General features: G+C 39.7%; 1 protein-coding gene across 1 annotated transcript in view; it reads right to left on the bottom strand.

Annotated features, from left to right (window-relative positions):
• LOC137298235 (uncharacterized) overlaps positions 1-17812 on the bottom strand; it is a 692490-nt gene that overhangs the window by 592358 nt on the left and 82320 nt on the right. Inside the window, exon 5 of the mRNA XM_067830406.1 lies at positions 1761-1885. Coding sequence (XP_067686507.1) covers positions 1761-1885 — 125 coding nt within the window. The remainder of the gene's footprint in view (positions 1-1760; positions 1886-17812) is intronic.

The raw sequence follows: 17812 nt of genomic DNA, 5'->3' as shown, positions 1-17812 counted from the left end.
CTGGCCAATGCGACATCGTCTTATGTTGGTTACCCAGGCATGTTATTTCTGGGAACTACATGGTCGATTTTGCTGCTAAGGCAGCACTCAACAAAGCCGTGACGCCGCTTTTTAAACTATACTCTTTAATTTACATGTATTTATGGTGAATTTACAACTGTTTTAGTCACGATATGGCTGAAATATTGCCGACACTAACTTTAAACATTCCACTTTTTTAATCGTAGCATATGTGTATTTTGTAACATCTGGCTAGACGTGTCTAAATTGCTAACAGCTTAGGAAGGGTGGTGTGAATCCAGTTAGAGCCCACGCAGCCAGCTAATGTACTGTAAGTCTCTATGGTCCCTCGTATGGTGATCTACTTTCAGTTGTTGGTGATCTATACTATAGCCCGTGTTTTATATTGTCTTGTGGCGGCTACTGTTGGTTTGATATAGTAAATTATATGGATGGAGAGTAGAATCTCATTTCCATCTTCCTGGGCAGATTATTGTTGTGATAACGCCGGGTACGTTATGAATTGGAATATGTTCAACTGAAGCAGTCCTGACACTGACCCCTGCAGGAGACAAGTTGGCTACAATTCCCCAAGATCCAATATGTCTGAGTGCCACGAGTTTCCATCATCCTTTCCCTTGTTCCTAAAATGGATCCGTCAAATGCCACAAAACGTTCATTTCTGATCATATCCCGGCTCTGTACCAAATCCACATTGTCATTTTTGAAGTAGTAGATGTGAGTTGAGTTGTTCTCTATATGATTTGTACCATAGTTTATCATCTAAGTGCATCAGGAAAGTGGATCACCCATGTCCATGGACAGTTTCATAACCTGTACCTGTTTACACAAACAGTATTTAATGGGCTAATGTTGCTATTTGAGTAATGTTTTAGGCGTGACAACATTGTAGTTCTACACATCCAACCATATTATTAGCTCTCTCAGCCGACTTTTTCAAGCATGATGCTTACGCACATTCACTATTGAATGCCAACAGTTAAAAATAAACCATCAACCAAGTATCAAACATGTTTTGTCAGTTCTGTAACATGAACAAAATCATATTAGACTGGATGAGAATCCTGTCATCGATGGACAGTAGAATAATTACATTATCATAATTACAAGTTACGACTAGTTGATAGAAATTAAAAGAATAGATAGTAAACAGCAACACATCGTAAAAAACAGATTACAGATCGCCAGCAACTGAAGGTAGAGCACTTCGATAGCATGACTTCCAGTACTTGCTCTCCTGCATGGACTGGATTTGTGCACTCTTCAGCTACTGACGATTATACTGAGATTTAATCATTGCATAAAACAAAAAATATACTACGGCAGACTGAAATTTAATCCAGAGTTTTGTGACTTACGTACCCTCTCAGCAGGAACATAATTTTGCGATATGTTATCCCCACTAAGTTGCTAACTGTATAAAATGTCATTTTCTTATTTACAAACCATATTTTTCAAAATGTTTCAATCAGTTCAGTTTATTTTATAACAATAATTAAATTATAATTAACATTATTACAAAGCCCCTTTACTTTTGTCACACTAAAATATTTATCCCTTCTTATGGCAAAAATCAATCATATTGGAAATATGGCAAACTATGAATATTTTGACCTAATCATTAGCAGTTATCAGTTTCGTCAAATATACACATATGTTCAAAGTTTAGGTTATATTTTTATCCGGAGTAATAGGCCGAATTTGCCTTGGAGACACTGAAGTTAAAAGACGCGCCATACCTTCAACATAAAAGTTCATTATACAGTGAGCGGTTAAACCTTCACCATCCGTCACTGTGTATGCTACAGCATGGCTACCACGTCCAAACTTTGTTCCTGACTCCTGACCACTCTTCAGGACAGCCCTGCAAGATAAAAGTGAAAAATCCGTAATATTCATGCAGTATCTCGTTTGTCTCTGTTTCAGCTAGATATGCCGGTGCCTAAGAGAATGAACAAATATTTATGATATCTTTTGAAAGATATTTGTGCAGCTGATTTGGTGGTCACACAATTGATTTCATGATTGATAACCGACACCACCTGAGGTAGCCACGTGACCCATTCGGTGTTTCCTTTTTTCCCACCAGCGCGTACTGATAAGTACTCTGCTAAAGCCCTGTTGAATATTTTGATGATGACTTGGCTACGATGAGCTCCAACTGTGCTGTGTCTAGCTCGGAGGTCAAGTTTGGCTAGCAGTTGCGACATGGTGCCATGACCTCGCGTCCAGGATCGACTTGCAGTTCGGCGGGCGATGTCTGTGGACTGTGCTTTTATGGCCGCTCCCACGCTCGAGCCAATTGAGTTCAGCCTTTTGTGGTTAAGGTCGCCGCCTACTTGTATCGGTTGGTGACATCCGCTATGATCAGAGCATACTTTGCTTCAGCGGCGACACATCAAACTTTCTTCAAGGAATGTAGTATAGTGTCAGCAGGCAGATTGGCCAAAGAGCTTGTTTTCCCACATCAACCTTCCCTAACAAGGCCTTTGACGAGAGACACCGTGTGGGATCTATTCCATACTGTTTCAAGCACATTTTTCTAAATTTATTGGTCATATCGGCGAGCAGAAGCAAGTCGGTTTTTAAGTACACGTCGTGGTAATCACCTAAATTCTTGCAGCCCAGTTTCTCCCACACGTTGAGGGAATGCTCGTAATGGTCCGGTATGATGATCGAGTCAGTCAAGTCGCTGTAAAAGTGGTCAATATAAACGTGGTCAATGTAAAAGTGGCCCATCGAGTCTTATCGTAGCTGGACCTCCGTCATATATACTACTCATCCATTTATTCGAAGGGGTAGACGACCTTCCTCAGCAGCAGGGATCCAAACTTAGTGTCGGTGTATTGACTGGTGATGTCGAACTCGGTGTCCACGTCATGGACCAGACTGTCTAGAGATGACAGCAGAAATTGAACACTGTCTATGAATTTCAGACCATCCAACGAGAACGAGATGTTGTTGGGGATGCAAGTTAGGTTACCGCCAACCTTCACGATGGCTTGCATGATCAAATGATAATTGGCTGGAACCAAACTGGATCTGATAGATACCCTCATACAATTGTTGCCTTTCTTTCTGACGATGACTTATTTTTTCTTGTAGTATGGTGGCATGTACAATCTAGTTTTGAAGGTTTTGTACTTAGCTATGTCCAGATAGACAGACTCGATCGTGTTCACGACTCACTCTTGCGTGGAGCGTTCCAGGGATTCTCATATGTTTTGCATCTCTTGACGTCCATGTTTTTGTTGACGCTCAATTTCCAGCCTCTCAAATACATACCTGTCACGTGCTTCGACTCCACAAACTGTAAATTGACGACTTTGTGTTCCATTAGCAGTTCGACATGGTCAGCTTTCCTCATGCGGGGAGGCAACTGTGACGAGCCACCTCCTCGTGGTGGGTGCTGGGTAACGTCAAGAGCTCGCCGACACCACCGTAGTGGACCCGGGGTGGGCGTGGGGGGGTGGGGTATTTGGTCCACCAACCCGTTTGCCGTGGGTTGCGGCCCTGTGTCGGGATCATGGTGGTTGAGGGCAATAGGAGCTTGAAGCCGTGTTCCTGTTGCCTAACACACCACTTTGGCCCTGACTTCGCCTAGAAGGGTGGTAGAACTGGCAACTGTTCGCAATGTCACCCGTCTTCGTAGTGGTTCACTTCTGGTGGAATGTGCATGGCGACAGCAATCTCTACATCTTTTATCTATCAAAACATTTGCCAATATTGAGGTTGCTGTGTCCGTGCACAGAACATTAAATTCCTGCCGGGGCATTGTTCGAGACAGGGCTCGCTGCCTGTCTGACATGTCAGAACAAGACATAGTAACTGAACTTCATGATCAGGGAGTCACAGCTGTAAAACGGTTCACCGTCAGGAAAGAAGGAATCAGTGTCAATACCAATACATATCTCTTGACGTTTGCTCGTGCATCCTTACCACCTTCAATCAAAGCAGGGTATTTCAATATTGGAGTGGACGTGTATGTCCCCAGCCCGCTTCGCTGCTTTAAATGTCAGAAGTTCGGTCATGGGGCTAGTTCTTGTCGTGGTTCGGCTGTATGTCATCGTTGTGGTGAACAACATGATAATACAGACTGCAACAATGAGGTCAAATGCGCAAACTGTTCTGGATCTCATGCTGCTACATCAAAATCTTGTCCTGTTTGGCAAAAGGAGTCCAAAATAATGAAACTTAAATGTGAAAGGAATATTTCATACTTTGACGCAAAAAAACTGTTGACAGCTGAAACCACACCTCCATTAAATAAGACCTACTCTGCTACCGTCACTCACGCTGTTATGACATCTCCTGTAAGTTGTCAGACAGACTTGACATGGGTTAAGTCTGCAAAACCCATTACCTTATCCTCAGTTGCAAAACCATCTTCCCCAGTAACTCAATCTACATCTGGATCACAGACTGAGAGACAGCCTGAGCCCAAATCACAATCGTCTGACAAACAGACCGACGGTCAAAAACAGTAAGGAAAAAAATGAAATAGAAAATCAATTCCCACCATCCCTTCATCTTCAGAAGTTCCTGTAGAAAACTCTTTTGGGCCTCTGGATATGGATATCACTCTATCCTCACAGGACAGCAGGAGGAATTTACCCTCCACACATTCGCGTGGAAGATCACCAATTGAGCCACCATGAACCAGTCCAATCTATTGCAATGGAATTGTAGAGGACTAAACACTAATTTCAACGAGGTACAATTGCTGATACGGGACTTTCAGCCATCTACGCTATGTCTCCAAGAGACATATCTTAAAAATACAGATACCTTGAATTTGAGACAGTACAGCGCTTATCATTTTTTTTCTCCTCCGGGAGATCGGGCAACTGGAGGCGCTTCTATTCTCGTCCATCAGAGCGTAATACATAGCCCTGTTACTCTAAAAACAAACCTTCAGGCAGTTGCTGTTCGCCTGACTTTACACATTGCTTTGACATTGTGCAGTTTGTATATCCCTCCATCTTCCAATTTTTGTCAATCAGATCTTCAAAGTCTATATGATCAGCTCCCCAAACCATGTCTTATTATGGGGGACCTCAACGGACACAATCCATTATGGGGAAGTGACCATACTAATAATAAAGGCAAAATCCTTGAGGAATTCATTTCCGATAATAATTTGTGTATTTTCAATGATGACTCGGCTACTTATTTACATCCAGCTACGGGAAAATACTCTTCCCTGGATTTATCACTAGCTGATTCCAACTTATACAATGAATTTGAATGGCTGGCCCATGATGACCTATGTGGGAGTGATCACTTCCCCACCATGCTGAAAACCATCAACCCTGGTGATGATCCACCTGTATCAAGACGGAACTTTGCTAGGGCTGATTGATCATTATATCAGACACTGTGTGCTGAACACTTGAAGCATGATCTTTTTAAGAACAGTGAAGATCCAATACAGTCTTTTTCGGATATACTAAATGCCATTGCAGACAAAACAATTCCTAAGTCCTCTGCAATTCCACATATTCGTAAACCATGGTTTACTGACGAGTGTAAACGGGCCAGAAAACAGTTCATAATCTAGACAAAGTCAAAATTACTAACGCAAAGGCTAGACGTGCTTTTAAACAAGGTAAACGTCAGTCTTGGCGAAATTATGTATCCAAAATACATTCACGCACACCAATGTCAAAGGTGTGGAGTATGGTCCAAAGAATAAAGGGCAAAGGTTCCAAATCTACTGTGCATCATCTGAAGGACGGGGATACCATATTAACTAATAAAACTGACATAGCAAATAAACTTGGCGCAACTTTAGCCAAACATTCATCTTCATCAAATTATGTCCCTGAGTTCCAAAATATCAGAAACAAGAGGAAAAGAAAAGAATCAGTTTTAACTCAGACAATGGTGAAGACTATAACGAATTATTTTCGTTGCATGAGCTCCATACTGCCCTTGAGCAAGCTCATCATACAGCTACAGGAACCGATAATATTCACTATCAGCTCCTAAAGCATTTACCCGAATCACGTTTAGAAGTCCTTTTAGGAATTTTTGATCAAATATGGACGTCGGGGAATTTCCCAACTTCATGGCGTAATGCCATTGTTGTCCCTATTCCAAAGCCTGGCCGGGATCATACTGATCCGTCTAATTACAGACCAATATCTCTAACGAGTTGTGTCTGTAAAACCATGGAACGTAGGGTGAATAATAGATTAACTTGGTATCTTGAAACCAATAACATAATAACAAATATTCAATGTGGTTTCAGGAAAAATCGTAGTACCATTGATCACTTGGTACGTTTAGAATCCTTTGCTAAAAATGCTATAGTTAATAAACAGCATGCTGTATCAATTTTCTTTGATCTTGAGAAAGCTTATGATACGACCTGGTAGCATGGTATTTTACAGGATTTACATGATTTTTTTTGAGAGGCCGTTTGCCTTTTTTTATATCACAGTTTTTACAAGACAGGCAGTTTCAAGTCCGCGTGGGTTCTACCCTGTCTGAACATTATAATCAGGACCAGGGTGTTCGCACAAGGGAGTATTTTGTCTGTTACTTTATTTAGCATTAAAATCAACAGTTTATCCAAAGTTTTAAATGATTCGATTGACGGATCACTTTTTGTGGATGATTTTAACATTTCCTGTCGTGGTAAAAATATGCGTACTATTGAGAGGCAACTGCAGTTATGCTTAAATAAAATTAATAAATGGTGTGTTGAGAACGGTTTCAAATTTTCTAAATCGAAAACTAATTGTATACACTTATGTAGACGATATAAACCACATAAAGACCCTGAACTGTTTCTAAATTGCACTGCTATTAAAGTTGTTAAAGAGGCCAAGTTCTTGGGATTGATTTTTGACTCACATTTAACGTTTCTTCACCATATCAAATCCCTTAAAACTAAATGCCTGAAGACACTTGACTTGTTGAAAGTCATTTCTAATTGTAAGTGGGGAGGAGACCAAGCTACCCTCTTACAACTTTATCGATCATTGATCTGTTCGAAACTTGATTACGGCTCCATCGTATACGGTGGAGCCTTTAAAAGCAACCTTAAACTTCTTGATTCTGTCCATCACCAAGGTTTAAGACTTTGTCTTGGATCTTTCCGAACTTCACCTATTGACAGTCTTTACGTTGAGGCCGATGAACCATCTCTTACACAACGTCGTATAAAATTATCCTTACAGTACATTACTAAATTATCCTCTAATGAATCTAACCCTGCATATAACTGTGTGTTCAATCCACTTTATCAGGATTTGTACGACAAGAAGTCTTCTCTTGTTCCACCTCTCGGACACAGAATTAAACCATTTCTTTCTTCGGCCGGCATTAAGCTGGAAAACATAGTTCCCTCCCGTCTTCTTTCTTCTCCTCCTTGGCAGTTAGTTAGACCACAAGTCGACTTAACATTAACTTCTTTTAAAAAATCCGAAACTAATGAATTACAATATAAACAAGAATATAATCAATTAAAAAGTAAATACAGCAATTACAAACCCTTATTTACAGATGGTTCCAAGGACGGTGGTGCGGTAGCTTGTGCCACTGTCATTGGATCCAGAACAATATCTTCTAGAATTCCAGATAACAGTTCTATTTTTACTGCAGAAGCAAACGCCATATTAACGGCTGTCAAATATATTCAAAGACACCCTAAACATAAACAATATATAATCTATTCAGACTCTCTTTCTTGCCTTCAGGCGATTAAAAATATTTCTTGTAAACATCCATTTCTAATTGAAATCATTGAATTGTATAATGATCTTGCTACTGGCCAATACGACATCGTCTTCTGTTGGTTACCCAGCCACGTAGGCATTTCTGGGAACACACTGGCTGATCTTGCTACAAAAGCAGCACTCAACAAATCTGTGACACCACTTCTTATTTCATACTCAGATTATAAAGCAATCATTAGGTCTTACATCCATGATCTGATGCAGAAGAGGTGGGACACCCAAGTAGGTATCAACAAATTACATGAAATAAAACCGTATATTGGATACACACCTACTTGGGTTGTCAGTCAAGATTTGAAGAGGTCATAATGTGACGATGTCGTATTGGTCACACTAGAGGATCCTCCTTTTTGTCCCGTGTGGACCCGGGACAGAATGTGTCCACAGCATCCCATTGCTTGTCGTAAGAGGCGACTAAATTGGGCAACCTGTTTGCCGTGGGTTGCGTCCCGTGTCGGTGGAGGACGGGATCCTGGTGGTTGAGGGCAGATGGGCTTTAAACTGCGTTCCATTTGCCCAACACACCACTTTGGCCCTTACTTCACCTAGACGGGTGGTAGAATCGGCCCGATTCTATCAATCGGCTGGTCACGCCAAGCCTTGTGTATGGACTTAATTTTTTGTCAATACACTAATCTGTTTGGAAAATGTGTTACTTGTGGTCTTGGCAGAATTGTTCTCTAAACATGTTTATGATTTGGTTTTGCACTTTCCCTAGAGTCTTATGCCAGAAAGCGGTGGCTCATGGGCCAATCTGGTAGATGTGTTATTAACAACTCTTCTGCTGGAGTATATCATCCGAGTATCCTTGGTGCTGCAAGTTGGAGACCCACTTGTTTTTAGCATTGTCCTTGTGATACTCCGTGGTGGGTGGGGAGCTCGGATGACGAACTGTTGGAAATTAACCATGGCTTATGAAAACCCTCCTAAAAAACCAAACGACAACTAGACACTGATCCAATTGATACTGATCAAAGACTGCCCACGTCAATTGAATACTGGCCACGATTTCTTGTAATTGAAACTGTTGACAAGACTCCATTAAAGTTGAACCCTTTTGCCATATCCATGGCTATACAGGGCCTTGCAGGTGATGTCAAGAGTATTAGACGTTTGCGTTCCGGTGCTTTGTTGGTTGAATGTGGGAAAAGGCAACAAGCCACAAACCTTATGAGCACAGAATTGTTTGTCGGCGTTCCAGTCACGGTTACGGCTCATAAAACACTCAATACGAGCAAGGGAATCATCAGAGATCGTGACCGATTGTTTGCGGATATGACAGAGCTTGACATCATCTCTGAGATGAAAGATCAGGGTGTACTCAATGTAAAACGTTTCCCAATCCGGAAGAATGATGTTGTAACTAACACCAATACTTACCTGTTCTCCTTTTCCTCACCAACTGCTCCAAAATCTCTTAAAGCAGGTTATTGTAACGTCAATGTGGACATGTACATTTCAAACCCTTTGCGGTGTTTTAAATGTCAAAAGTTCGGTCATGGCGTCAATACTTGCACATTGTCTGTTGTATGTGCTCACTGTGGCAAAAAGACACATACAACAGAAGATTGTGACAGTAATGTTAAAAAATGTACAAACTGTGCGGGTGACCACTCCTCCTACTCTAAAAGTTGTCCTGTTTGGAAACATCAAATGGAGATAAATAGGATAAAATTCACTCAAAACGTTAGTTTTGCGGAAGCTAAAAAGCTAGTTCAAAGCTCAGAACATAAGGAGAGCTATGCTTCTATCACCAGAACATCGTCAAAAGCAGTAACCGCTAAAACAACAATGTCATCTGTATGCTGTCAGACAAACCTGACCTGGGTTAAAACGGAATCTCCACTGATATTCTCACCTGCAATATCTACCCAAACAACAGAATCAGTTCCTAGTACATCTCAAAGCCAATGTGAAACATCCTCTGATCTTAACGCATCATCTCAGCCTACAAAGTCTAAACAACTCTCTAAAGGCAAAGGTACAAAGCCAGATTCTTTGAAAAAACTTAGTGGTAGAGCCCCCAAAGGGTCAGACAATAAAATCAATTTATACAACAAATATGGATCCCTTGAGGACATGGACGTGACTGAAAACGTCCGCTCCAGGGCACACAGCTTGTCGCCCGCCAAAAAGGTACGGTGAAGATCCCCAATAAATCCTCCCAAACGATAGATTATCATAATCCTATTATACAATGGAACTGTAGGGGACTAAGGAATAATTTCCATGAATTACAACTTTTAATCCCAGATTTATCACCCTCAGCGTTTTGTCTGCAGGAAAGAGACAGATGTTCTTAACCTACGTTCGTTCAGTGCATACCATTGTTTTTCGCCTAAGGGTGACAGGGCCACTGGAGGGTCTTCCATTCTAGTTAAACAGAACGTTATCCATAGCCCAGTTACACTTACTACTAATCTTCAGGCTGTTGCAGTGCGACTAACTTTGCACGTTGCGTTTACATTATGTTCTCTGTATGTTTCTCCGTCTTCAACGTTTCACAAACTTGATCTTCAAGCTCTATATGATCAACTCCCAAAGCCCTGCATTATTATGGGAGATTTAAATGGACACAACCCACTCTGGGGTAGTGCAACAATAAATGGTAAAGGTAAAGTACTGGAGGAATTTTGTTCAGATAATGATTTATGTATTTATAATGATGGCTCCAATACAAATTTACATCCTGGTACAGGAACTTATTCTGCTGTCGACTTGTCAGTCACAAGTTCAGAACTAGTAAATGAATTTGAATGGTCAGTCCACGATGACCTCTGTGGAAGTGACCATTTTCCTACTATACTAAAATCTGTAACTCCAACTGTTCCTCCATCATCAAGGCGGAATTTTAAAAAGGCTAACTGGGCTTTATATGAAACACTGTGTGCGGAAAAACTTAAACCTGAACTTTTTATTGACGTTCCAGATGCTATTAAATGCTTTTCTGATGAACTGAACTCCATAGCTGATGAATGTATACCAAAGTCCTCTGCAGTTCCACATATCCGGAAACCATGGTTCAGTGATGAATGCAAACAAGCTAGGAAGGCAAGGAAAAAAGCAGAACATTATTTCCGTCGCCATCCTATGGTTCATAATTTAAATAAATTTAAAATTTTAAATGCTAAAGCTCGGCGTACTTTTAAACAGAACAAACGCCAATCTTGGCAAAATTATGTATCGAGAATAAGTTTTTTTGCATCTGCAAAGCTAATGTTTTGAGTATATTTGATTTTGTTGATTTCCATCTTCCGTTTCCAAACTGGACAGTCTTTTGAGAAAGACGAGTGACTTCCGGCGCAGTTAACGCATTTCTTAAAGTTGTTGGTACAATCTTCTGTTGTATGTGTCTGCTCATCACAGTGAGCACACGTGACAACCAATGTACAACTATTCACTCCATGTCCAAATTTTTGGCACTTAAAACACCTTAATGTGTTAGGAACATAGGTATCAACAGCGATGTTACAGTATCCAGCTTTCAGCTTGGAGCAGTTGGCGAGGAAAAAGAAAACAAATATGTGTTTGTTGGAACAGTTTCTTTATTTTTCCGGGTTGTAAACTTTTTGACATGCATGACACCTTGATCTTTCATCTCTGTCTCAATATCTAATTCCGTCATGTCCGCAAACAACTGATCACGATCTCGAATTATGCCTTTGCTAGTGTTGAGCGTCCTGTGAGCTGAGACTGATACGGGAATTCCTACCAACATTTCAGTTGTCATCAGGTTTGTAGCTTGCTGTCGTTTACTACATTCAATGAGAAGAGCACCTGAACGCAAGCGTCTAACTTAAGCTTCTGTTACCAGAACATCGCCTTCGCCAACCGTGAATGTAATCAAGTCTTCTGTTTGCTGTCAAACCAACTTTGCTACCTGAATCATCCACTCAAACGGCTGACGTACTTCCTGAGCCCATGGGTGTTCAGGATGTACCTTGTACACAGGAGAAATTATCTCAGACAAATGCAAAACGGACGTCTCAATCCAATGTGAAAGAAACTGAAAAAAACAAGCTTAAATCTAGATGTGAATCTTCACAAAAGGGTAAAAGTGGAAGAGCCTCAAAAGGGTCTAGTAACAAAATCCAACTTTTTAATAATTTCGGATCCTTAGAAGATATGGATGTTTCCGAAAACATCCAAACAAGGGCACATAGCTTGTCGCCCTCCAAAAGAGAGCGGGGTAGATCCCCAATAAATCCCCCAAAAAGATAGTTTATTCCAATAATATTGTACAGTGGAACTGCAGAGGAGTGAGGACTAACTTACATGAATTACAGCTATTAGTCCACGATTTTACATCTTCAGCGTTATGTCTCCAGGAGACATATTTAAAACAAACAGATACATTTGACCTTCGTCATTATAATGCATATCATTCTTTTTCACCTCCGGGTGATAGGGCCACTGGCGGATCATCCATTCTAGTCAGACAAAACGTTATTCAAAGCCCTGTTTCACTTAATACTAACATGCAGGCTGTTGCTGTGAGAATTACTTTACATGTAGCGTTTACGCTATGCTCTCTTTATATTTCACCGTCTTCGACGTTTACCAAAACTGATCTTCAAGGTCTATATGATCCATTTTTGATGATATTTGGACTTCAGGTAAATTTCCGTCTTCATGGCGTGACGCTATAGTAGTACCAATACCTAAACCTGGACGTGATCATACCGATCCGTCCAATTATCGTCCGATTTCATTAACTAGCTGTGTTTGCAAGACCATGGAACGCCTGATAAATAATCGACTAGTTTGGTACTTAGAAACAAATAACCTTATAACTGATATACAATGTGGTTTCCGTAAAAATAGAAGTACTGTCGATCACCTAGTGCGTTTGGAATCATTTGTTAAAAACGCACTAATTAAAAAACAACACGCTGTGTCTATCTTTTTTGATTTAGAAAAAGCATATAACACAACCTGGAAATATGGTATTTTAAGAGACTTACATGACTTCGGTTTGCGAGGTCGTTTGCCGCAATTCATAGCCAACTTTTTAAATGATAGACAATTTCAAGTCCGCGTGGGTTCTACCCTGTCTGATCATTACAATCAGGATCAGGGTGTTCCACAAAGCAGTATTCTGTCTGTCACACGTTTTAGTATAAAGATAAATAGTTTATCGAAAGTTTTAAATGATTCTATTGATGGTTCGTTATTTGTGGATGATTTTAATATTTCTTGTCGTGGGAAAAATATGAATACCATGCAACGGCAGTTGCAGTTAAGTTTAAACAAAATAAATAAATGGTGTCTTGAAAGCGGCTTTAAATTTTCTAAATCAAAAACTAATTGCATACATTTTTGCAGAAAATATAAGCCACATAAAGACCCTGAACTATCTCTAGATGGCACTCCCATTAAAGTTGTCAAGGAGGTCAAGTTCTTGGGATTAATTTTTGACTCACACCTAACGTTTCTGCCTCATATTAAATCTCTGAAAACTAAATGCCTGAAAGCACTTGATTTGTTGAAAGTGGTATCAAATTCTAAACGGGGAGGTGATCAAGCTACCCTCCTCCATCTATATCGATCACTTGTCCGTTCTAAACTTGATTATGGCTCAATCGTATATGGTGGAGCCTGCAACAGCAACTTAAAATTATTAAGTCTGTCCACCATCAAGGCTTAAGACTTTGTCTTGGGTCTTTCAGAACGTCACCTATTGATAGTCTCTACGTTGAGGCCGATGAACCATCTCTTACTCAACGTCGTATAAAACTGTCTTTACAATATATTACTAAATTATATTCTAATGAATCTAACCCTGCCTATAACTGTGTGTTCAATCCGCTTTATGAGGATTTGTATATCAAAAAAGTCTTCTCTCGTACCACCTCTTGGGCACAGAATTAAACCATTTATTTCTTCGGCCGGTATAGAGCTGGAAAGCATATCGCCTTCCCGTCTTCTTTCTTCTCCTCCTTGGCAATTGGTTAGGCCACAAGTTGACCTAACATTAACATCATTTAAAAAATCAGAAACAAATGACTTACAATATAAGCAAGAATATCATCAATTAAAACATAAATAGCAATTACAAACCCTTATTTACACATGGATCCAAGGACGGTGGTGCAGTAGCTAGTGCCACTGTCATTGGAACGAGAACAATATCTTCTAGAATTCCAGATAACAGCTCTATTTTTACTGCAGAAGCTAACGCGATACTCACAGCTCTTAAATATATTGAAAGACACCCTAAACGTAAACAATATATAATCTATTCAGACTCTCTTTCTTGTCTTCAGGCGATTAAAAATATCTCTTGTAAACATCCACTTTTAATTGAAATTATTGAATTGTATAATAACCTTGCTACTGGCCAGTACGACATCGTCCTTTGTTGGTTACCCAGTCACGTAGGCATTTCTGGCAACACACTGGCCGATCTTGCTGCTAAGGCAGCACTTAACAAATCTGTGACACCACTTCTTATTTCATACTCAGATTATAAAGCCAGAATAAGATCTTTTATCCGTGATTTGATGTAGAAGAAGTGGAATACCCAGGTAGGTATAAATAAATTACATGCAATAAAACCTTATATCGGTTATAGTTACTTGGGTTGTCAGTCCAGATTTGAGGAGGTCATTATGCGACGATGTCGCATTGGCCATACGAGGTATACTCACGAATATTTATTGAAAGGTGAAGATCCTCTGTTTTGTATCCCTTGTGGTGAAAGAATCACAGTCAACCATGTCCTGCTTGACTGTATTGAATATTCCATCACAAGGGATAAATTCTTTAACTCACGAACTTTGAAAGATCTTTTTAATAATGGTAGCTCTCATTTAATTATTGCATTTTTAAAAGACTTAGATTTGCTAAATGAATTGTAAATAGATAAATATTTTATTCTTGGAAGTTTGAATTAGTAACTTAGAGTGTTAGTGGCTGTTTCTTCGAGGGGGTTTAAAGCACTGTAAAATTATTGTCCTCCTGAGAGGGTACGTAAGTCCAAAAACATTTAAAGTACATCAAAACATTCCACTGTTTCTAATCGTAGAATACGTGTCCTTTTAATTTATGGCTAGATTTTCTGAATTGCTAACGGCTGAAGGGATGATGTAAATCCAGCTAGGGTCCATGCAGGAAGCAAATGTACTGTAAGTCCCCATGGTCCCTAGCATGGTGATCTACCTTCTGTCGTTGGTGATATATAGCCCGTGTTTTATATTGTGTTGTCCTAATAGTGATCTTAGTTTTAACTTTCCAGACTAGTTTTAAATTGTAACTGATATTCTAGTTGTTTTACTGTCCTTTCCTGACAGGTTTATTTATGAAATATATATCATCCATTTCAGTGTTCAATGTTCCCGTCACGATATGGCTGAAATATTGCCGATGTGACGTTAAATATTAACTCACTCACTCACTCACTCACTCTTCTCCTCCTTGGCAGTTGGTTAGGCCACAAGTCGACCTAACATTAACTACATTTAAAAAATCAGAAACTAATGAATTACAATACAAACATGAATATCATCCATTGAAACATAAATATAGCAATTACAAACCCTTATTTACAGATGGGACGGTGGCGCAGTGGCTTGTGCCACTGTCATTGGATCCAGATCTTCTAGATTACCAGATAATAGTTCTATTTTCACAGCAGAAGCTAACGCTATATTAACAGCTCTTAAATATATTCAAAGACATCCAAAACATAAACAGTACATAATCTATTCAGACTCTCTTTCTTGTCTTCAGGCCATTAAACACCTAGCATGTAAACATCCACTTTTAATAGAAATTATTGAACTTTATAACTATTTTGCGACTGGCCAATACGACATCGTCTTCTGTTGGTTACCCAGCCATGTTGGAATCTCTGGTAATACTTTGGCTGACCTTGCTGCTAAGGCAGCGCTAAACAAATCTGTGACACCACTTCTTATTTCCTATACTGATTATAAAGATACAATTAGACCTTACATCCGTGATCTGATGCAGAAGCAGTGGGACACCCAAGTAGGTATCAATGCATTACATGCAATAAAACCATATGTTGGTTACACCTACTTGGGTTGTCGGTCCAGATTTGAAGAGGTCATACTACGACGATGTCGTATTGGCCACACTAGGTATACGCATGAGTATCTTTTGAAAGGGGAGGCTACTCCGTTCTGCGTCCCTTGTGATGAAATCATCACGGTCAAGCATGTCTTACTTGACCGTGTTGAATATTCCATCACAAGGGACAATTATTTTAAATCAAGAACTATGAAGGACCTTTTTAGTAACGTACGTTCTCATTTAATTATTGCATTTTAAAAGAATTGAATTTATTGACTGACATGTAAATAAATAAGTATTTTATGATTAGAAATTGAATTAGCAGCTAAGATTGTTAGTGGCTGTATCCTCGAAGGGGGTTGAAGTACCGTAAAAGTATTGTCCTCCTGAGAGGGTACGTAAGTCCCAAAACAGTTGAAGTCATATTTTATCTTCCATTTTCTAGTCGTAGAATATGTGTCATTTTAATTTGTGGCTAATTTTGCATACAGTCGCCATCAGCCAAGGGGATGGTGTAAATCCAGCTAGGGACCATGCAGGTAGCAAAGGCACTGTAAGTCCCCATGGTGCCTAGTATGGTGATCTATGGCCTGTTTTAATATTGTACTGTCCAAATAGTGATACTATTATTTTTTAAGTTTCAACGCTAGTTTTCGATACTAACTGTGATAATCTAGTGGTTTTACTGTCCTTCGTTGACAGGTTCTTCGTAATATGCTCATATATTTGGTTTTTAATGTCACGTATGTTCTCGTCACGATATGGTTGCTATATTGCCGACGTGACGTTAAATATTTACTCACTCACTCCTCATGCGGGGAAAAACATCTCAGCACATTTTTCTTCGCTTGGACTTTAAATTGTTGCTCCCTGGACGTTTGACATGTTTCATGCAAAGTAATCTCAACTGAGAATTCCTCAAGCGGGAGTAAGCAGCCCAAACCGCCTTCTTTGGAACGTTTCTTTCAAACAGTAATCAATGTTGCTATATCAGTGTGTAAAAACGTTTTCTTTTGTCTACATGAAACACAACGATATGCAGTTGTAAAGTCAAATCTCTAATAGATATTTGACCCGTGAAGGTCACAGGGTAGAATAGGCATTCAGCAACCCATGCTTGCCATAAAAGGCGACTATGCTTGTCGTAAGAAGCAACTAACGGGATCGGGTGGTCAGCCTCGTTTGACACATGTCATCGGTTCCCAATTGCGCAGATCGATGCTCGTGTTGTTGATCACTGGACTCTCTTGTCCAGACTCGATTATTTACAGACCGTGGCCATATAGCTGGAATATTGCTGAGTGCGGCGTAAAACTAAACTCACTCACTAATAGATATTTAGATGTGAAGTCAAATCTCCGATAGTTTGGTTTTACTACATTCAGATGCGAAGTGAAATGTCACTACTTGTTTGCATTTGGAAAGTTTCATTGTGCAATCATGGGAAGGTAACTCCGTCAACCTTCTTGACGAGCTGATGAAGCACACATAAAAGCTCTTTTCAAAACATTTTATCCGAAGAAATTGGTTGCGTTCGTTGATATAATCTCTTTTTGTTAAGTAGATGAGATGACGTTTGTCACGTCCGCTCCATGGGCTTTGTAATGACAATAAGGACATTTCATGCCTACACCACATACATCAGATGGACATCACGTGTATGCCGCAATATTCATTGGTGCATTTCTTGCTACAGGTGTCGTTTTTCTTTCCGAGGACCACATACTTGCAATTATACGGTGCACATTTCATCTTTTTGTATACGTACATATTTTTTTTAAATCTAATTGTTCTGCAATTATCAATCATGGCTAGACCCAGCAGGACGAAAATCATATACAGATCTTTCTCTTCTAGGGAAGGTGTGAGTGAGTTAATATTTAACGTCCCATCGGCAATACCGCAACCATATCGTGACGAAAAAGATTCATTATAAAAGTACAAATGAATTAATAGCACATACATTGTTAGAACCTGTCAACGAAGGACAGTAAAACTAATTAGAATAT

The sequence above is a fragment of the Haliotis asinina genome, chromosome 10, assembly GCF_037392515.1.
Source record: "Haliotis asinina isolate JCU_RB_2024 chromosome 10, JCU_Hal_asi_v2, whole genome shotgun sequence".
Taxonomy (NCBI): Eukaryota; Metazoa; Mollusca; class Gastropoda; order Lepetellida; family Haliotidae; genus Haliotis; species Haliotis asinina.
Note: the sequence above shows the minus strand (reverse complement) of the source record. Positions and strands in the feature narration are given on the sequence as shown.